This window comes from Diuraphis noxia, unplaced genomic scaffold (genome assembly GCF_037042655.1).
Source record: "Diuraphis noxia isolate RWA-SAM2 unplaced genomic scaffold, SU_Dnox_SAM2 contig0003, whole genome shotgun sequence".
Taxonomy (NCBI): domain Eukaryota; kingdom Metazoa; phylum Arthropoda; class Insecta; order Hemiptera; family Aphididae; genus Diuraphis; species Diuraphis noxia.
The window spans coordinates 21,749,747-21,773,953 of NW_028301713.1; the positions used below are offsets into that span (position 1 = coordinate 21,749,747).

Genomic DNA, 24,207 nt, shown 5'->3' on the forward strand with positions numbered 1-24,207 from the left:
AGTGGTCATACAAATAATAATCATAAAATAATATGTTGAATTTTTAATAAACTTAAGGTACTTATTATAGAATACTTAACAATATTTATCAATAAGGGCACCTATATATTACCTATTGTACTACCTATCACGGTTGAAGATACTATCTTAAACCTACTATACCTATAATCATAAAATTAGTCTCAAATTTTTAATTATGACGGTTTAAGAACAATTAGTTATAAATAGAATACAGATATAGGTAATATTTAATACTAAAAGATTGTTAATATCTGTTTAAAACAGTTTATTTAAAGACAAAAAAGTAATGAAATAACCATTGAAGAATTTTTGAAAGCTGTGTCTAATAGCAAACTGAAATAAACTTTTTTTTATAACCAACTTCCTGACTAGGTAATTATTATTCATGAATTTATTAATATTATTATTATGCTCAAACAAACTGATGCACCAAGATATTGTAACAAATAAGTATTATTTAAATTACATATTTTTTATTTTCTTATTATTTTTGACAGCTATATTCAACAATTATCTTTTTTTCGGTTTTTATCCGCAGGGATTTTTTTCTAGATTCGTTTTTCGTCACAATTAATAAACTATTACTACTTGCTTTTTTTTTTTTTGGAAATTTTAAATAGTTTTACTGCCATCACGAAAATCATTTAGAATTATATCATACAAATCAATTAATCAAAATATAAACAATATTTGGAGATGGGCAAAGATATTAATAACATTAATTGAAAATTCATTTATTCAGTGATTTGGGCAAAATATAAAATAAAATTTTTTTTATTATTTAAATGACGGTAAAAATATAAAGTTGAATTATTAAGAATATTTAACAGTTTGCGTACTTCATAGAATAAAAAGAGAGGATAATAAAAAATGGATAAGATATATTTTAAAATGGCTAATATTACAGTATTATGTTTATAGCATAGACTTTAGGTACGCATTACTACGTAATGTTGTCGTGATAACTAGTCTATTATAGTGCTTAAATTGAATAATAATTTCATAACTGTTGAAACTGTATTATAACAACTTCAAATACAGGAGTTTAAGCATTATAGTAAATTATAATAATCAAATATTACCTATCTGATTAACATATTATTTATTAGTTTATTAATTTTTGACAAGATTATAAGACAAGTGAGCATATAGTAACAAGTATTATAATTTACAGGACACATTACACAGAATATAAGTAGCCTAAGTAGGTATAGTACTTCAACTCAATGTATCAACACTAGTTGGTAGTTTGGTACACTACAACAGTTTATTATTATTAATTAAATAAATATTATCTATATAAGAATAATAATATTATTATCTTAATTCTTAAATTTTAAATTATTGTGCTTATTATCCAATACGCAATTTATGCACATTGCATATTATTCATTAATCATTGATCATTCATGCCTATTGTCTATCTGAAATGAACTGATGTTGTATACGTTTGTTACACAGATAACCGAAAGGTTTCCTTTTCCACTTAACCAACTGTCACGTAGTTCATTGTGTTGACAATAAAAAAACGAAAAAGTACCGAGTTTCGTGGGAAAGTTTAATACGTTTTGAGTTTTGAGTTTACTAATTTCAATACACGTAATTATAATTGTATTGTGTTTCAGAACGTATGTGATATAGTAAACGAATTGAAAATGCCAAATAGGATATTACTGAAAAAAGACAAGGTAAACGATTCCTCAACATACATTTGTTTTGGCCTATCGCCTATGTATTTGCTATTCTAATGATTTTTTACTTCATTTTTTTTTTTTTCATACGTACTTCCCCTCAATTTCTGCTCAATTATATTATTTCACAGGTTCGATTGTTATTAGTATATATGTATATAATTGATAACTTCTAAACATTAGATTTTAATACCTAATAATACCTTTGAAGGTATTATTTTATAAAATTCTATATAAAATTAGTAAATATACTACTGTATATTATTAGATAAACATTCCAATACATTTTGATATCACAACATTTAAATATGAAGACTAATATTATAAACTTAAATGCGATAACATATTTTCAGTACATTTTATGTTATTAACTATGGCATGAAAGTACAATTATGTTTATGGGAATAATAAATAGATATATGGATAAATTGTGTTAGTACATCTGACTAATATACTAATATTTATTATATAATGTACCTATTTGTGTATTCAAGATTTTAAAATAGTTAAAATAATTGTTTTCTATTTAAAATTTAATTTGTATAACTTTGGAAAGTAGCGAAATGAAGATAATAGTATAGGTAATCATCAAACCATAATTTTAAAGAATACATTTAGGATTACTTATATCATGAAAATACTTAAATAATGACTGTTTTCATAAAGTTATTACAATATAATTGAATTTTGTCCTCAACTAACATATTGTTGATTGATATTCATGAATGCATGATTATATTGTTATATGTTTAATATATTTTAATATGACTATTTTTGTTACACATTTAATTATTGTGCTATTAAGTACAGATTGCAAATTTCATTTAAAAAAAAAAATGTTTGAGCAATGGTAGGTACATTATTTATTTCATAGATGAGCAAAAATAAATATATATATATATATTATATATTTCATGTTGTTTTAATAATTTTTTATATTCTAGGATATTTCCAAATCCAAAAATGTTGATGTAAAAAATGGATCAGGAGCAGAAATGACAGGAGATGATGTAAGTTTTGTTAACAACTTATTTTTTAAATATAAAATACCAAGTAGGTATCATGAAAAAATATTTCACCTCCATTGTCACCTATAAAATTATTATTATTATGGTTATCATAAATTATGATAGATAATAAAATAAAAGTTCCGATCAGCATGCTAAATTTTACTAAGCACTCATAATAACCAGAAAGTAGTTGTCAAGATTCTTATTTCTTGTATAGTATATAAAATAGATTTGAAATAAATCATAAAATTTTAAATATTATAGTACACGGCATATTATGTATAAATTGTATTGGCCTATGCCTTATTGTATATTTTTCTAAGAATATTTTTTGATATTTCAAGTGTATTTAAATTTTAAGTAGACTTCAGTCCTTTATAATCCATAATTGATGTCAGAATGCCTTAAAAAATTTATTTCATTCAAAACAATTACAAGTTTCAATTTATGAAAGTCCTAATTACTTGAATCCTGTCTAATAAATGTAATTTTCGAGTATTAAACAATTTATTATTTCTGCTATTAGTTAGTATAACTAAATATGATTATCATTTTAAATTGATCGGGATTTTTTAAATTTGTTTTGTTTTAAATAACAACTTTATATATAAAAAATCTTTTCTATAAGGCACTTTTCATGAATACACTTTTAAATTTTCTCAGAAGCATTGCATTATGTTTAATTTAGTTGACTGGAAAAGTATTAAACACCACATTTTCAGAAATCTTTTGTTTATAAAATGCAAAATAATAAAAAAAACTTTATTTAACAACAATATTAATCAATTTTATATAATTCCATGTATGAAATAATTATTTAGGGTCTAAAATTGAATACTAACAATTATAATCAAATCTATTGATTATTGCATAGTATTGGCAGTGGTGGAAGTGGCTCAAAATAAGCGGGGTAACTAAAAATGTATGAATAAAATGTAGTGTGTGTGTGTGTGTGTTTGTGTGAATTTTTTTTGACAGTTAAAAACATTATAATATATGTATTTTAAATTCATTATAATAGATTATAATACTATATTAACAATTAAAGTTTAAACTCAAGTTCTAATAATATATATCAACAATTAAATAATTCCTTCAAATAAATGTTTTTAAAATTTACAAAAAAAAAAATTGTTTAGTTAATTTTGATTATTGTTTAGAGATAATAAAATTAAAAACTCAATTTTTGAATTGGAATTTTATTATTATATAAAAAAAAAAAATTAGTAACTTTACTGCAATATATTTTGAAACAAATCAGAAATATAATTATTAATGAAATAACAAAATACAATACTTAACAGTTTATCGCAATTACCCGGTAATGCGGTTGTTATAGTTCTACTACATTTGAACTCCTTATTTTATTAAAAAGTGGCTTAACCTAATTATATAATATATTATGATATGATATTAATAAGAATGATCTAAACATAAGATGTATAAGTTTCATAATTTGCGTAACATATTAATATGCAAGATTTTAATATGTTTAACTACCAGTGATATCTGTATAATGATATATACTGCATTAAGCAGAATAGTAAGACTCACTGCATGTCTTAATTCTATTAAGTTTTATTCTTTTATAGTTTATATACTTTTTGCTTAATATAATTTTTAATATTTTTTTTCCTGTTTTATAATGTTATCAACATCAATAATAATTAAATATTGTAAAAGTAAGGCACTAAACCTCAAAAAAAAATATAAGACAATTGATAAGATATTATTAATCGTAAAATGTACATATGTAAGTATAGCACCAAGTTTAAATATTTCATCAATCGTAAATAATTATTATTTAACTGTGTTTTATTATTGTTTAATCATAATTGCCATAAGATATTAATGTAGATTATTTCACTTTAGTTTATTAATTTTGAATTTTAATAATTTTCTTGCATTCTGATTAAAATACAAATTTTATTTTTAGAATATTATTAAAACCTATATCATTCACAATTACTTTTTAAATAGGCAATACTTTTTTTGTTTTATTTAAAGGGCACAAGTCCTGGCCTTTATTTTCTTAGTATAGTTTAAAAATCTAAATATTTAATTAAAAGTAATTATATCAAATAGTAGACAGTAGACATGGAATAAAGGTTTTTATGAAAACTACATTATAATATATAAACTACTTTATGTATAATTAATTAAGGCAATAAATAATATGCTGTATAGTGTATACTAATAATAAAATATACTATTTTTGTAATAGTCGTTTTATATAACTAAATATATATAAATTATTAAAAGTGTTAACCAAATTATATTGTATTGGGTTTAAACTTTTATAACGATTCTTTTTATTATGAGCTAGGCATTAGATTTTGGAATCATAAGGTTTAATTTTATTTTCAACATTATGAGTGATTCCTGGTTGAATTTTTTACCTAGTTTATTCTTTTGAAAAGAAAATAGGATCAAAAGTAAAAATAACCAGTTCTAAATAGGAAAAACAAAATAATTAAGAATATTTTTTAACAACTATTTCTCACAAAACCAATTTTTTTTTGTAAATTGAAAACAAATAACCATATAGAATTTTGAATATTTTTCAAAATCTATTAATTATAATTTTCTAAATATAATTAAATTTTAAATTATTTTTAAGTTGTTTATAAACTATTGAAATGTTCAACTTCTCTTTTAGTTTTTTTTTTCAATTTATATTGATTAAATTCTTTTTTATAATTAAATAGTTTAAATGTATAATACATAGTACCACATAAGTTGTTATAAAAGTTATTTAAAAATATCTAAAATACAATACAAACACAACCTGTGACTGTTATAAGTTATAACTGTATAAAAGTCTTCATAATTTTGATATCAAGATTTCGTAATACTGTAGTAACATTAGATACTAGATGCTATTTATTTGTAATCTCCTCGTGCAGTTTCGAAATACTTTAATGGGATAACGAAATACTATATTCCTATATTCCCGACAAAACCAGGATATATGACAAACCAAGTTATAACACTATAAATTATCAATATACTATCAATATCCTTAAAAGCAGAGGCTGGTGAACAGTCTGCCTAGATTAATTGATTCTTTATAATTTTTTATCAGTGTACATATTCATTTTTATAATCTACTTGATGTCATGAAAAAATAGTTTCAAAATCTCCAATATACCAGAGGAAGTTCCATAATTAATAAATTATTGTTTTGAGTGACTGGAAAAATTTGGTTCATAATAGCCAAGTATTGTTTGTTGGGCATGAGATAAGTTAAAAGATTGAATTAGTGATTGTAAATAAAAGATAAGTTATTGGTATTTTCATTTTATTTAATATGAACTGTTTGTAAATATACAAAATATATTAACTAATATTCATTAATTATTCTATATTTGATTTAGTTAAATCATATGTATTTCAATTATGTATTAGAATGCTTTTGTCTAAATTATAAAAATTAATAAATAATAACATGTTGGTAAAATGGTAACTAGTATTTATACATTAATATTTGTTTAAATACTTCTATTTATTGAACATTTTAAGTTAAATTTTCTTGTTAATATGTATTTTAGGTACATGATGGCACTTCTACTGGACATTCAAATACTGCTCCTAGTCCTCCACCAACACAAATAAACAAACTTAAGTTAGGACCAATCACAATAAAAAGAGAGAAAAGACAAAACTCTTCACGTTTTAATGTTGTAACTACCAACCGCGAACTTCAAGTTCTACAATCACTTCATGGTATGCATATGTTTTAAATATTTAAATTTATAAGACAATAAACTGAAAATGACACTTATAAGTAATTTTTTGGGGATAGAGTTTAAATGTCGTGAAAGCCATTTAGAATATATTGTAATGGTCAGATAGTCCTAATAACAATAACAATTTATTTTTCTATGGATTCACTTATTTGTATATATTTTTACTGATTTAAATAAATTTCTAGTGATTTAGATTCTCTCACTCAATGCACTAAAGCATACATTTTAGATTAAGTTTTTAGTCAAAATTTAAGTATGAAGTTAAAAATTTTTTGTTGCAACACTCATTGAATACTATTTTCAATATATATTAATAATTATTAGTTATTACTTATACATAAAAATATACTTTAATTTAATAATTAAAATTATTATTTAAAAATAAAAAAGGTTTAATTTAATCTGTAAGTATCAGATTAAAGTTGTATCTTTTATTAGTTATATTGCGCTATAATATATTGACTGAATTAATTTATATTTAATATTCATTCGATACAATTAACCAATTTTTATAAAAAAAAATCCTAAGTTATAGTAACTTTTTTATTAGGTAGGTACATTATTCTGAATTTATATATATATATATATATATATATACATTAAATATCAGGTGCGTTTGGTGATCTATGACTTCAGTCTAGACCTATAAATAGTCACTAATAATCCTATGTAATTAAATTAGTTCCTAAACAATGGATGTAGCTTGTAAATGTTGATAGATATTTGGTAAGTATTTGTTATGATAATTTGTAATGTGATGATTAAAATTAAATAACTATTTTAAAAATCTATTATACAATTTGATTGCATCCGTAAATGTTAAGACACAATTAAAGTTACCTTAAAGGGGAGGAAGGTTAAAATAATTCATATAATGGACAATTAAAAAATGTTGTCAAATAATTTTATAAATAATGGATAGGATTAAATAATTAATACATTTACATTTTTAGTTATAGAACTAAAAATCAAAGTGGGTCGAAAGTAGGTAAAAATATTTAAATTATTAATTTAGCCATGTGTTGTTGCGCCTTTGAATATATTTGTGTTGGCGTTGGCGTTGAAACAATGATAACATTTTAATATAGCTTGGTCTATAGTTGGTCATTGAATAACCATTTTTTTTCTATTTACAGATTTTTATTTAAAAAAATTTTTTCATTCACAATTTTGAAAACTGTTGTTGCACAATAAGTCAATAAATACATCCAAAATAAACAAACACATATTTCATTATTATAATTGATGAACTTCATAAATTTTGCTATAAGTTATATGGGCTTGAGATTTATAAAATGGAATGATATTTATTGATAATTGGTAACGTTGGCTTAAAGTAAAAAAATCATTAACTGTAAAAAGGCTATTGATATTTTAAATATAGTCAAGTCTTAATTACTCGAAAACCTTGATAACTCCCATTTTTTTTGTCCCTAAAAAACTTCTTATTCATCCAAGCAATATTTGTTGCGATAAGTCAAATATAAAAAATAGTTGAGCAAACTCAAAGTCATAACTTAAATTTTATAATAAGAATCAAATATTTGTTTTAAAAGAGAATATTTTAGGAGGAAGAAACAGTAAAGAATAAATTACAAATTTTAGATCAAATATAATTGACAGTTGACACCGATAAAATTAAACATAGGAAATATTATTTTAAATGTAATCTTTTAATTGTAATTGTAGCTTATAAATAAATATAAAATAATAAAATAGCTAACTCAAATTAGTTCGTATTTAAAAAAAAAATCAAGTTTTGTAACTCATAACTACAAAAGTTAAATTAAATTTTTTCCTTCCTTGAAATTTGAGTTGTTGAGACTCAACTGTAATTGAAAAGTTTTTTTAAGATTCTGTTTATTATTTTTCCTTTAATACAAAAACACATAACCTGTGTCTTGATACATTATATTTAAATACAAGATACGAGCATTTTTAAATTCGCAATACGAGTATATGCTCATACTTAACTGTCATAAAAATTGAAATATCATAAAAAATCATTTTATAAAAATGTAGATTATGTTCTTAAGTTTGATGATATGTCAATTCACTCGTACACTAAAGCAAACACTTCAAGGTTGGTTCTGCTGAACTCTGCAAATTTACAATGTTGTGATTATTTGCATAGGCGAATCTAGGAATCCATAGCAGGGTGTGCCTTTACCTCAAAAAAGCCTTAGGTAGTTCAAACTACCTCTCAGTTATCACACGTTTAAAATATGTTTCCCATTTGAAATAACATTAATAATATTAAATAATATTATTAAGATTAATTTTTATTACCTAGTTTAGATGCTATTTTTCATGCTGTAAAATACACATGTAATCTTTCAAAATTATTCAATTTAATAAACTACAACTATTGCAAAGTTAAATATATGTTACTCAATTATTTTTTTGGACATATACTTAGAACCAACAATTAAATTGTTAATCAATTATGTTTAAAATTCTTGGAAGTTTAATACAACAATTATAACATCTTATTTTTATTATTATTAATAACAAAGAATTGTATTAAATATAATATTATTTTATTTTATATCATTAATAACAAAAAATTGTATGAAATATATATTATAACTGATATCTAGTTATAGGCGACATGATATTATACTTAATACTTCTGTGTTAAATGTTAATACTTAATACGAAATAAAGCATTTTTCATTTTGTCAATTACCATAAAAATGATAATTACTGGTAAAATTAAATTACATAAAATAACTATGGTTATGACTACAAATTACGACTATAGCCGTGCATTAAATAAACAGGCGTTTTTTCTCTATTCTTGAATATATTGCTGATCTTTTATCAACTATGCTTATCACTATAATATTTATTGACAATATTTTTACCAATAAAAATTTATTAAAACTAAAATACTAATTGTTTAATGTTTAGACTCAATACCATTGTAACTGAAATGAGTATTATGGGCACTACACGGGTTTATACTAGTCGCAGGGTGTGCCCTGGCACACCAGGCACACCCTGTAGATTCGTCTATGATTATTTGAGAGAAACAAATTACGAGTATGTACTGTCATCCTCTTAATTAATAAGCTGTTTTATGTTTTATGTCACTGTACAATTATAAAAATTCACATTTATTAAAGTTCAACTCTCGAGTATAATCAAAGTTTTTATCCATACATTAAAAGAAAATCCATTAAAATTTCAGGGGGTCCAACATTTTTAACATCAATGTGAGATAAGAAGTCTTCGATCCCACACAGCTAAACAATTGTATTTTTTTTTTCGAATGGGGCTTTCAAAGGTTGAATGTTGAACCACCCTCCTATTTAATAGTACAATCGTAAAATTTATCCCATCTATTTAATTAGGTGATATATTGGTACACTATGCATACATATTATATACCTACATTGTTAGATACGTCGTATTTTCTATTGATAATCATACGTTCACACACGAAAAACGACATTGGACTTCTATTCGTGTTATACGGCTTATGTTCAATTTTAGTTATTACCGTTATTTTATTATCGCTTAATTTGTTGAAAATTGTAATTCGCACTCCCAACGGGCGCTAAGACTAATAACGTGCCGGTCCCACGCCGGTTGGGCACACGACCAACACTTGTTACGCCGGTGGCCGCACACACGTGCCCCACGCGGGGATGGTAGCGACATCTGGCCACCCGGCCGTCGTGCTTGGTCGTTGCGCGCTGCGGTCTAGGCGTCGCTGGCGTTCGTCACAGCCTTCGTCCAACACTGGCTAAGGCTAACCGTGGCGGCGGCGGCGGCTGGTATTCGACGTGTGTTTCCTTGGTTACCCTATGGCAGCGCTCATCCCGGCCACCACTTTCTCGTCCTGTCATTCTACCAACCGTCATTTCCACCCTGCCACTCCGCCAACGCACCTATTAGCCGCCACCATCGATCCACCGCGAACCAAAAGCTCACAGACGCCGTGCTAGTCCGCAAAACACCGTCGCCGAAACGCCATGCACGTGCGCGCGCGTCCGTTTCGACCACATTTGATGTTTTGAGTTTTGGTCATCGTCGTTGTCGTCGATCCGCGTACGTCTTCACGATTAATTGTCGCCAGCGTGAAGCGAATTATTGTAGTAATTTGTCAACAATCAAAATTGTAATAAATTCAGTAAAATCGCTCTTGTCCGGGACGCGCGCGCGCAATCGTGTCGTTGTCACCGTCGCCGTCGCACTCGCGAGGTTTCTGTCGTTTCTGACATCGGAACACATATTACTAATATTATAATCATAATTATTATTATTATATTATCTTACTGTTCGTCGTTTGAGAAACCTTAGCGCTGTAGTTGTTGGTATGCACGTCAGAATAGTTTTTGATTCCGTCATAAATTATTGCAATAAATGATATAGGTATTGCTTGATTGTCACCTGTCGATTGTAGAGTGTATACAATAATATGAATCATAACGATATTATCTCGTTTGTTTCCCGCCGTAATCGTGTAAAAATGTTAACTGCATTCGATGTATATAATAATACATATGATCGTTGTACAGTTTAGTCGTCATATTACAATGACATAATAGGTATTATACATTTTTTTCGGTGGCTACTTATCACGTAACACCCAAGAAAATGATATTCACTGACAACTTGTATGTTCGTGGTTAATTTCGTTTCGAGTTCGGTAAATGCCAAAAGGTCGATGGAGGGTGGGGTCACCTTGTCACGGACAGTTTAATTTAAAATGTAATATAAATACCTACGATAAACGATTTAACGACGATTTTCCGACAGTGCTTACGTCTGCACCTATATTTTTTTTTTTCATTGGAATTCTCTTATGATTTAGACTATTTGGTTATATTATAAATTCTTTATTCTTTATTCTTTATTAATGCATAAATATATCATATGTTTTTACATTATAGCAACGATATTTTATGTATTTTTTTTACTTATCCTGAAGGTTGTTGCTTTAGCGATATTATTATCTAGTTTCAATTTTCGGTCTTTTTTTTGGTACTTTATAACTAACATATGTTATCAATAAGAAAACAATTAATGGAATTTGAAATAAAATAAAAAGTACACTAGGTATTTATATTTTTCTGCTAATTTAAATATCGTTATTAAAAATCATTATAGGATATTATTCAAATGCTAATCAGTAATCATCTAATATTTAAAATATTATTGAGTTATTGCAACTGAAACTGACAACTAGTGTAAGTTAACAAGCATATTTGTTCATAACTACTAATTAGATGGGTAGTGTTTTTTTTCTTAACACATGAGATGCCGAATTATTACTATTTACTAAATAATATTTAGGTAGTTAGATCTTTTACACTCTACAATCAAACACAGATCATAAACTCGTTAAAACCTGATATTAATTTACTTATGTATTTCGTATCGAATAGGAAATTGACAAAAATATGTTCGCAATTTACGTTTTGGACGTCTAAATAACACCTACCACGCATCGAACGTATAGCGGCATGCCATTGTCTTCTGCTAGTAGCTGTGGTGGTACTCACGTTTGTGTTATTATATTATGGTAACGAGAACTAGATGATCTTAAATGGGTGTAACGGTTAAGAGCCTGTGGCGCGGTGATTATGGTAGTGAACAAATCTGCGGGCGGTCGTACGCTATCGCTAAGTACAACTGCCAACGGCACTGCTGCAGCGGTGGCGGGTAATCTACAGTCCGGCGTACCGTTTCTGCCCAAAAGCCCAAGCTTCCATAGTGGTTTGGATTTGCTTGCTAGCCGTGAAAGATCTCCAATCATTATGTTTTGCGATCCAACAATGCACTTGCCCAGGCTTCACGGTGAGTCGTATATGACAAAGGCCAGTTTATTATTTAATAAGTAATAAGTAAACTATTACGAACAAAATCAGACCAAAAAAAATTTTAAAACTTTGGTGAACACTTCTCAAGTACAATTCCTCAAAGGTTTTTGTCTATATGGTATATTAAAATCTGAACTGGGTTACATCAAAATCGTCATACACTTGAAATTATTTATATAACTCCGTATTTTGAATTAATTCATCATTTTTCTCAGGCGAAGTCAGGTTATATAGTAATTTCACAAAACAACCGGATGACACAATAAACTTAATCGCCTAATCTAGCTTGATATAAATTTGAAACTTTAGAGTTAGAAATTATACACTTATATATACACCTCACATGATGGATTGCCTATCCAATAAATTATAATAATTTACTGCCAGTAGTTGACTTAGGAATAAAATAGTAGAGGTACTCTAGCTACTTTAAAAAAAGTAGCGTCCCCTACCATTTTGATCAAACTCTCATAACTATGAGGGGGGAGTCCCTTAAAAAGCCTAATTAAAAATAAAGAAATACGTATCAATGAATCATAACATATAAAATAATATTATAATTTATTAGGTATAACTTAAGGTAATTTTTACTAAAAATATATTAAACAACGAAAAACTTTGATATGTAGTATATAATATGATAATAATTGTTAGTAAAGATATGTGTTGTGTAGTTAATTAGCCAACCCGACCCATGCGTTCCCCTTTAAAAAATAACGAGTGGTACGCTTGAGTATCCTAAAAATTAGTTGAGATACTCAGTCCCCCTCCAAGTCAACCACTATATTACTGCTTACATAATCATAGGCGAGTCTCAATGGGCATTGACGGACGGGATGGGCATAATATATAATATATTCGAATATGTCCAGAGTTCCAGGCTGATTCATTGACTGATCAACGTAGAGCCTAAACAAGATGGTTTGAGGCTTGAACTATGTTAGTGTGTACTAAGAATGTATTTTCCAAAATTCGCATTTTAAAGTGGTGCTTGCTTAAGTATTTTAAGATTCAAGATGGCCGATGAAAATATTTAAGTTTTGAACATCAATACACTGAGTAATAAATAACGAGTTGGACAAAATTAAAATCATATATTCTCTGTTCAAGTTAATAAACGTACTTGGCGGCCCACTTGGGGCATGGCAATACTACACGGCAAGTATACAGGTATAATTGATGAGACAGGAGCGACTGACGGGTGTTTCCTAACTGCGGCCCAATAAAAACTAGTTGCCGCCAATTATGTCTCTTAACAGTCTTAACTTGAACAAAGTATTGAGTTGGCATTTTTCATGCAGGACAACACTTGTACAAAACAAGAAATAATTAATAATAAATGATGGAGTTATGAAGGTTCTAATTTTAAAACTAGAAGTATCTCCTCCAAATTTTCGCACACGTATATGTATATGTATAAAACTTGTAGATTCCAAAAAAATGAAATTGAAAACGATGCACATTTTTAAGGTTATGATAAACTTAAAAAATTATAAATATTTCTTCTATTAACTAAAATTGGAATTACTCCAGTGGCATAATTTTAATTGTAAATAACATAGAGTAGGGATAAATAATAATAAAAAATCGTATTGTAAATAACTACTTGAAAATCAACCTACAACTCACAAGCTTTCTTAGCCCCTCTGGATACACCACTGGTAACCATCATGTGAAACATTGTGATATTTATAGAACATCCGTTTTCATAAAATAATATTGTATAGTTACATGTATATAAGTAATACACAAGTAATAAGTATATTAGTGTATAATAATAACATAACAACTTGATATTTGGACTTATTGGTTTGGTTAATTTTGTTTAAAAAATAAAAATTATTAAAATATTTATTTATAAAATACATTAGATTTAAAAAAAACTTATACATTTAATTTTTGTTTTCAAGTACATTGTTAAAGATTAAATATTAATTGACATTTATCTACCTATTTACATCATAAATAGTTTATAATTATTATAAATTAATTATTCTCATAAGCATAGGCGCAAATCACCAGAAAACATTAGGGGGGCTTAAACACCAAAAATTGTTGAGGAAACAGACCAAACTCGTGAGGGGCGAAGCCCCTCACACACCCCAATAGTACTATGCTATATATTATATAAATAAAAACACAACTAAACATTTTATTATTATTATTTATTTATTAAAAATGTAAAGGCAATGTGTGCTTATTTTCAGCAAACTTATTTAAAATTATGTCTTTATCAATGACTAGATAGCTCTCAATATGAATTATCGATAAGTCAGATAGTCTTTCCTGACCCATCGTGGTACGTGTCCAAGATTTCACAATTATTATGATATTATATAATATGTTTTATACGTCATTGCAGTTTAATATATCCAGACGTAAACTCGACATATTATATTATAAATAATTAAATAAATATAAAACTGTTTTTGAATTTTTAATAAATGTAATTATTTTGAAAATGTGATGGTAATAGTACTATAAGTTATAATCACGGGATTCGGGGTGCTAGCATTAAAATTCAGGGTGCTAAGCACCCTTAGCACCCCTGCAATTTGCGCCTATGCTCATAAGTTTAAATAAGTTCAAGGCTGAAGGCTATTGGAATGTGGAATTTTGTTATTAGGTTTTTTGTTAAATGTTAATAACTTATAAATATTTAAAATATTAAATATAGCTAACTTTTTATTATTATTTATTTATTTTTTTTTTTTTATTGATCAAAATACATCGACAACTATGCCATTAGTAAAAGAAAATTTTTTTAGGTTACATTTTTAGTACCTATTTTAAGTATTTAAATTTTCTACAATTATTTATTTAATTACACTCATTCAGCATTATTTATATCCTAAATTATAATAGTGAATTATGAATATTGAATAGTTAATAAAAAACACAATTTCGCCAATAACTTGCTATCTACTTAAATCTTACTATTGATGATCTATCAGATCTAAGGTCTATAATACTGTATTTTGTGAAAAATTTTGTTTTTCCTTGGATATTTCTTTAACAAGAGTATATTATATTCAATACTATGATGTATATATTATTTTAGTTACGGAAAAACATATAGTGTAGTAAAAACATTCTCTTATATTTTTTCCCTGAAATAAACATTAAATTTATTGAAGATAATTTAACTTTAGAATATACCTATTTATTAATTTTTTTTTTCTGGCGGAATGTTTTAGTAGAAAATGTTTATAACTTATTTTAACTTATATAGTATACGTTGTATCTCTTTAAATATTGACTGTTATTTAAGTTATGTCCTTCAATTTTAAATTCCTATTTTACTGTACTAAAGCCCCTATGACACACTAGTATAAGTGTATAACCACATGGAACATAACAACTGTTTGTATTGCTTAGCAACCTTGTGCGTTTTAACCCTTCGTCATTTTAACCTTTTAGATATGCAACATGTATATTTTGAAAATTGTGTTATTAATATATACAATTTACATATCCTAATTTTCTAAGATTCTTTAGTCAAGAAATAATAAGGTATTAGGTATTATACTGTCTACTGTTGTATATTCAAAAGATCAAACACTATTATTTTAAGGACTTTTATAAATTATATTACATATCACATAGGTATTATAATTTTCGAATCTTAGATTTAAAAAGGAAAAAATGTATGAATTAAAAATGCCTTTTTTCATGACGCTTTAAATTTTGACCGCTTATAATAATACCAATTAGATTAACTTTTCCACCAATTAAGAATCTGAAATTGAAAATCAATGAAATTTTTCATCTATCTAGTACCTAGGTACTAATCGTGAAAACAGAAAAAAATATATCATCGTAAATTCATAAAATCAATACATTTATCAATCCGCTCAAAATCTAAAATTACTAATAATTTAACGCCCAGCTTAATAAATACTTAGGGTTTTCAAAGTTATACTTTAAGTCTTTTAAGAATTTGCCCATGGTATTTATAGTATGATGTGTGGATAGTGGATACTTCAAATTAAATATAACATTGCTCATTCGTTAAACAAGTTACTTGGCATAGTATGATACTTATGATGTATAGTGTCTACAAAATTACAATTACTATATACTTAGGCATGCAAGAAACTTGTTATTCTTATGTGCTATTACTTATATAATAACTATGTATCAGAGAATATTTTAAATTTTTAACGCACGAAGTACGTGATACTAATATCATCCATTGAAAAAAAAGCGTCGTACTTGAAAGGTTGGTTTCATGTATACCTATGTTCCTCTAGTAGAAAATTATACCGAAATGTCACCCAGAAAACATTACTTAAAATATGCTCTGGTGACTACATTATACAAGTTATATAACATACATATTATAATATACTACTTCCTATACTTTATTTTTAGATTCGAAATTAAAATTTTATAAATTAACAAACAAAAATGTAATTTACTCTAACAAATGTTCCTTGAAGGATTTATTTTCTAATTTACGTCAGTCTTAAACTAAATATTTAAATATTATTTTCTATATTAATAAACATTTAAAATTTTCTAATTTCAAATTTTAGCACTGTTGCACTTTTCCAACAAATTCTTCAGATGTATTTACAGTATTGTGATCTTTAGTCGTATTAGTTGTTTGAACTAATACTGAACATTTGAACTTAAAAAGTAATTTTAGAACTCTTATCTGTTATGTAATTCATACCTGATTGTGAAATTTACATAATTTTAAACTTGCTATTATTAAATATTATTTTGTTTTGTTACTTTTCGGTTATCGTAAATAAGAAATTCAATAGTTTACTTTACATACTAAATGCTCTTTAATATAATATATTTGCATTATTAATTTTATTGTAAAAATATATAGTTTGAATAATTTCAGAACCACGGTCCACACTCTACAGAATAAAAAAAATATATTTAAAACCTATACTAAATACATTCCTCATGTAGTTATGTATTATATAAGAGAATTGATTAAAATAAATATCGTCATTATATACGTTGTATTTTTAGTTGTAATTATAATATAAAATATTTTACACAAATAATTGTTTTGGCTAATAAGCTCGAGTTTTTAGTGATTATAATTATAGCTAACGTTGATCTATTTTTAGAATACTTCAATATTTTGCCAGTAGTTGAACAAAAATAGTTCCAATACTTATAAATTACATACGAATATATTGTCATTAGACTTTTGACTGTATTCCATTCACTTTTTAATAAATATTCAATAAGGGGAGGTAATGTTGTTCAAATGTAAATTGATAACAAATAACGATTACAATTATTTATGTAATCTAAGTCATATTCATTATTCAGAATTGTATGCTACCAAAACGTACAAAACACCAAGAAGATAGTATTAATAGTACTATACCTACCTACTGTTAATATTTTTATAATCAATGTTACCTACTTTCTATTTAGAATAAGAAAATACAAAACTAATTGACTAATGGGATACACAGAAATTTTCAATTAGTGGGAGGGATATATTATTATATACACCAGATGGCTATATATATTACACAATTATTTTCACATTTATATCGTAAAAATAAATTCTAGGTTGGGGGGTTTAAAGTTTAAAACCTCAAAATAACATCACTGACAATTACAAAAACTTTGATTTACGCATAGTATACACTATACATTATACTACATAGATAAAGTCTAAATTATTTAAATGACATAATATTAAATATTGATTAGGTAATGAATAATGACCATGTCAAATAATCGTTTTGGTATTTGTCACTTGTCTCAACACAAATTAATACAGAACAGTGCGGGTCATGCACAAAAAATAAAAAAATAAAAAATTGTATCATTAATAAACTAACATTGTTAGCTTACAGTTTATCATTATGAATTTATGATGTTTTCATTTGACTGTGAACTTTATAAAATGAATGGATGTGAAGGCGAAGGTCTATGTGTTAAATGTTTAAATGAAAAATTTTGTTGAAAGGGTATGAACCTCAATAAGCAGGGAAAATCCGGTATTCATGACTGTGTGTCTTACATGTATTCATGCATTATTATTGAAGATTAGATTGTAATGATAATCACATTAAAAGTTGATCGGTACTGATTTTTTTATAATAAATAAACTTAATTAGAAGTTTGAAGTTTGAAGTCTTAGCTTATAAAAATAATTGATAATAAAAGTTTTTGAACATTTATCAAATGGATTAATGCCAATGATATTTTATCTTGCCATAATTGTGTCTATAACAATATATTAAATCTGGTCAAATTTATTTTTTTCGGAAAATTTCTTATGAAGTAGCTCCTTTCTAAAAATTTCAAAATTCTAGTCTTGAATCTAGTTTAAATTTATAGATCAGACTATTACTAGATTGCCAACACCTATTAACATAGCACATACAATGTTCCTTGTGAAGATAAAATTGCTAAACTAAAAACCATTCAATTTTAAAACTCCATTGAACTATTTAATTGTTAATTTGTGGTATTTTTTTTTTTAATGCTTATACATAATAAATCTTCAAAATATGCGTGAAATGTGAATACATATGAATAGTACTACTGTACTAAATTGCTGTTTATAGGACACTGATTTGTGGAAACAGAATATTGTGTTGTTCTATTATTAGTATATCTTAAAGTTAAGCATACTATTATTATTATTTGACATATTAATACAATAATCATTAAAATAATTAATTTTATATTTAGTTATTAAAAAAGTTTTACTTGTTTTATGTACTTAACCAGTTTAAAATATAATCATTAATACAATTAATGGAGAATACTCTGTAATACTATTATTATGTTATTTGGCAATGAAGCTCAACATTTGTTTATATTCAAACCTATTTAATTATCTTAAGGAATTGGACCACATAAACGTTGGTAAAAAAAATATGTTCACAGTATAGTTTTAGTTCATAATGATATACAGTATATATTTTAGATTTCTAAAATATTTTAGTTTTGATATTAATAATATGTATTGAATATGTGTTTTAAAAAAATATTAGTTTAAAAGTTGTTGATAATGCAATTAAGAGGTAAAATATAATACGTTTTAATATTTGACTTTGAAAATTGTACTACTGTAGCTAATTCATTGAATACTTGATGAATACAGTATTTAATTTTCATATTTTTTGGTTAATTATTTAATTATATTACTCATTTTAATATTATTAAGAATATTTTATTGAAATTTGGAAAAAATATTTTGATATTGTATTATTCTCTAATACAAGCATTTTTTAATTGCAGAAGCCAATGCATCTGAAAGAGAACAGTTGCTTATTCAGAAAATGCAACAGTGCTGTGTGTTATTTGACTTTATTTCTGATCCACAGTCTGATCTAAAATGGAAAGAAATCAAGCGAGAAACATTACATGAAATGGTAGACTATTTGTCATCTAATCACGGTAATGTGCTTACTGAAGCTATATATCCCGAAGCTGTAAGAATGGTAAGGAATAAAAAATACAAGTATACTATTTATGTACAAGTAATAACATTTTTTAATTTTAGTTTGGAGTAAATTTATTTCGTAGCCTGCCTCCATCAAGTAATCCCAATGGTGCAGAGTTTGATCCAGAAGAAGATGAACCTCTATTAGAAGCAGCCTGGCCTCATTTGCAACTGGTATATGAGTTCTTTCTTAGGTTTCTAGAGTCTCAAGACTTTCAGCCCCATGTAGCTAAGAACTACATTGATCAGAAATTTGTTCTTCAGGTAATAAATATTATTTGAGTTATTTTGATTGGGCTGTAATTGTGAAAATATTTTTTATTTACATCTAGTTGTTAGAACTATTTGATTCAGAAGATCCACGAGAGAGAGACTTTTTGAAAACTATACTGCATCGGATTTATGGTAAATTTTTAAGTTTGCGAGCATACATACGAAAACAGATAAACAACATATTTTATAGGTAAAAAAAAAACAGTTAATATTTTTATGACTGTGTAATTACTTATACATTTTTATTTTTTATAGTTTTATATATGAAACAGAACATCATAATGGCATTGCAGAGCTTTTAGAAATATTAGGAAGGTATTTTTAGTTTATATGATTATTAAACTATGATTTAATACATTTTTTTAAATTAGCATTGTCAATGGTTTTGCATTGCCTTTGAAAGAGGAGCACAAAGTATTCTTGCTAAAAGTTCTACTACCATTACACAAAGTGAAATCTTTATCTGTGTATCATCCACAATTGGCTTATTGTATTGTGCAGTTTCTTGAAAAAGATCCATCTCTTACAGAACCAGTTATCAGAAGTTTGTTAAAGTTTTGGCCAAAAACACATTCCCCAAAAGAAGTAATAATATATCATGCATTTAAATGAAAATATAAATAATCACCAAATACTGTTTCCTAATTACAGGTTATGTTTCTTAACGAATTAGAAGAAATTTTGGACATAATTGAACCACTGGAATTTCGAAAAGTCCTTAAGCCATTAATACATCAATTAGCTAGATGTGTCTCTAGTCAACATTTTCAAGTATGTCATTAATTTAAAATTAAAATTATATTTAAGTTTAAATTAATTTAAAAATAAAAAATTATTTTTAAAGTAAAAACAAAAAAATGGTTATTTTTACCCAAATCAAATTAATTTTTTTCTGTGTATCTCAAAAACTAATATCTGTATACATTTCAAATGTTCATCAAATATTAATTATATTATCCTTTTTTTCATAAATGACGATATTTTCTAAATATTTTGTCTCATTAATTATTTATAGCTTAAGAAATGTTTTAAATTTCATAAAAATGTTTTAAAGTTATTTGTGGTTAAAACTTTTTACTTAGTGAAAAAGGTTGAAAATATAATGCAAATTTCCTCGTGTGTTTCTTTAATTGAAGTTCAAAAACATTAAAAACACATAGATATTATCATATTTTTATATAAATTCAATGTTAACATTTTTATAAAATTTTCAAATTATTTTTCAGTTAGAAATTCATAAAACTTTTTCTTTCCATAGCTAACATTAGAAATTTTAATAGAAGATTTTTCACAAATATATCCACTTTAAACAAAAAAAAAAGTTAACAGAAAGGTAACATTAATTTTTTTATGAATATTTGAATTTAAAATTTATATGGTATTGGGTTTTCAATAGTAGATTACTGAATTTTCATTTATTGAATTTTGATATTTTGTTGTAATTCTAAATAAAATAACCTTAGACACAAAATTTTCACCAAATGTTTTAACTATTTTCCAAACATGGTAAAATTTTTAATAAATTCTGCCGGTTCTTGTGCTATTGATTTCCATGCAGTTTTTTTTTTTTAAATTTGTTGTTATACAAGTATGCTAAGATGACACAACATTACTGCTCAGAATTATTTTTTTGTATCCAATGATTTATCATTGAATTCAAATAAAAAATACAATGACATGTTTTACAACTTACAACAGAATGGTATCCACTCGTCTACATTTTAAATATAAAAACAATAATAAATAAATATAATTGTATTATTTAATGATATAATAAAAGAAATGTTTATTATATATAAAATTAAATAAACAATGATAAGTATATCATTATTTTATTGGTAACAGATTTAAAGTGTTATTTAATTTATGAATAATAGATACCATTTTTTGGATCATATTAATGAAGGTTAATTTATATTTTAGGTTGCAGAGAGAGCACTTTACTTTTGGAACAATGAGTATATTATGTCACTAATGTCTGAAAATGTTGATGAAATTTTGCCAATCATGTTTCCAGTGTTATACAAAAATTCTAAAACTCATTGGAATAAGTAATTAATCTTAAAAATTATATATACTAAGCAAAAATTAATTCATTGTAGCTATTCAGAATAACGTCCAGGATTTACTTTTATAAGCTCATAATTTTGTTTTATGATATTTGTTTGTATATTTCCTTTTTTTAAAAAAATATGTAATTCAAGTACTTTAGCATTAAATGTTTAGCTGATTTCTGCCTCTAAAAGCGTTAATCACCATCTTTGTCTCAGTCTTAATTTTGGAAAATTATTTTTTAAATTATTTAAAAGTGTTACTGGGATTTTTAAAAATGTGTAATTTATTAAACAATTTAAAATTCTGTACAATATACATATTACAATGATTATTATATATAATAAATATAAAATTATTATATTTTTTATTATCTTATTCCAGAAATATACATGGTCTAATGTACAATGCATTAAAAATATTTACTGAAACTAATCCTGTACTATTTCATTCGTGCACACAACAATTTAAAGAAGATAGGAAGACGTATGTATATTTAATTATTTTATAACTATACTACATTTTTTTACCTCAATGGTTTTGTTTATCCTCTTAGTGAAATGGAAAAGTTAAAAAAACGAGATGAAAAGTGGCATCGAGTTGAAGAGTTGGCTAAAAGGAATCCCAATTTTACAGTATCTATTGATAATAGTTTGTCATTTTATACTGACCTTGCAAGGTCACCAATTAACGACTTAGACCCGACTATTGATTTGAAAACTTTGGAAGAGGATACCAAGTATCATATCGATACAGATGTAATATTAACTTACTAATAAATATTTCCGTATACTTAAGACAATAAATTATTTATATACACATTTTTTTTTTTTTGTAGAACCGTAAAAATCGAAAAGAAAAACCTTTATTGAGGCGTAAATCTGAATTACCACATGACACATACACTTTGAGGGCATTAAATGATCATAAGAGAGCCGATGAATATCTAGCTACACCACCTGATGTTAATAAATGCTAGCCAATTGTTTCAATTGTGATAACCATTTTATTTCTATATAAAGAGTCTAAACAACTAAGGTGAATTCATTATTTTGATTTAATAATATTATTTTTATAAGTAATTTATGTCAAACTTATATTATGTTATTTTCATTTATGCAACAGCCTAAACTAGTGACATTTAATTAAAAATAAATTATACTCTTAAATATGTTATTATAAAATTATTATATATATATATATTTTGATTGTGGTTAAAAAAAATTTTTTTAATATTTTATACTGCTGGGCATATATTAGATGTATGAGAAAATTAATTTCTGAAGTGTATCAATTCTTAAACATTTATTTTATCAAGTCTTTAAATACTATAATTATAATAATGCAGCTTTTTATTGTATATATTTGTTTTGTTTGTTTAATATCTAACAAAGTATTATTGTACTTGATAATTTATTAAAAATAAGCCAAAGAGCAGTTAAATCAATAGTTTTATTTTTGTTAATTGTGATACAAGGAATTATGGTATTTATTTATTACTCATGGAATGAACTAGCTTTTATAAAAACAAGATTTGGTCACTATATTTTTAATCTTGGGCATGATGTAGCTTTACTCTCTGCTTTAGTAAAAACAAATTGTGTTCTATTCTTAATCAACTAAAGTTGATTATCTTTTAATAGATTTGATATTGATTGTAACAAAACACAAACCAGAAAAAAAGTATTATTGTCAAATTGTACCAAATATTCTTTTTTTTTTCACAGGATTACTCAAAAAAAAAAAAAGTTATAATGGTTATTCATCTCATTAGGGGTCATTTAAATGTTGAGTTTATCTTTTGTTAGGATTAACATGTTATAAGTAGTTCAACCAGTAATTTTCCAAAATGTGAATGAAGAAAATCATGTGAAGTGAACGCACTCTTATCTACTTCGGTTGTGTTATTTATTTTTAAAATAAACATTAAACGTGTCATTTAAATTTTTTTTATTTACCACAATATATTAGTTTTAATTTTTGTTTCTATGAAAGTATTCATTTTTAAATGGTACATAACAAAAATTAAGTGAGATTGCATTCAAGAATAATTTCAGAGATTTTTATTGATTCTCATGTTGGTTTATTTTTATTATTATTACTACTATGATTATTATTACTATTATTATTCCTTTTTTA

At 25.5% G+C, this 24,207-nt stretch overlaps 1 protein-coding gene across 4 annotated transcripts; it reads left to right on the forward strand.

Moving 5' to 3' along the window:
• Positions 1 to 1,533: 1,533 nt before the first annotated feature.
• LOC107162258 (serine/threonine-protein phosphatase 2A 56 kDa regulatory subunit gamma isoform-like) lies at positions 1,534 to 24,006 on the forward strand. 4 transcript variants are annotated; one of them, XR_001505974.2, is made up of 14 exons: positions 1,534 to 1,709; positions 2,657 to 2,722; positions 6,274 to 6,448; positions 19,539 to 19,741; positions 19,804 to 20,007; positions 20,076 to 20,206; positions 20,272 to 20,331; positions 20,388 to 20,601; positions 20,668 to 20,787; positions 21,940 to 22,067; positions 22,453 to 22,554; positions 22,625 to 22,826; positions 22,907 to 23,106; positions 23,796 to 24,006. XR_001505974.2 is itself a non-coding variant. In XM_015509080.2 (13 exons), the coding sequence occupies exons 1-13, from the start codon at positions 1,677 to 1,679 to the stop codon at positions 23,045 to 23,047; spliced, it is 1,779 nt and encodes a 592-aa protein (XP_015364566.1). In that variant the 5' UTR covers positions 1,534 to 1,676; the 3' UTR covers positions 23,048 to 23,511. The 4 variants fall into 4 exon arrangements, 1 of the variants encoding a protein (XP_015364566.1); XM_015509080.2 differs by lacking the exon at positions 23,796 to 24,006 and having other exon boundaries at positions 22,907 to 23,511; XR_016190839.1 differs by lacking the exons at positions 1,534 to 1,709; positions 2,657 to 2,722; positions 6,274 to 6,448 and adding exons at positions 10,432 to 10,851; positions 11,868 to 12,279.
• Positions 24,007 to 24,207: the final 201 nt, after the last annotated feature.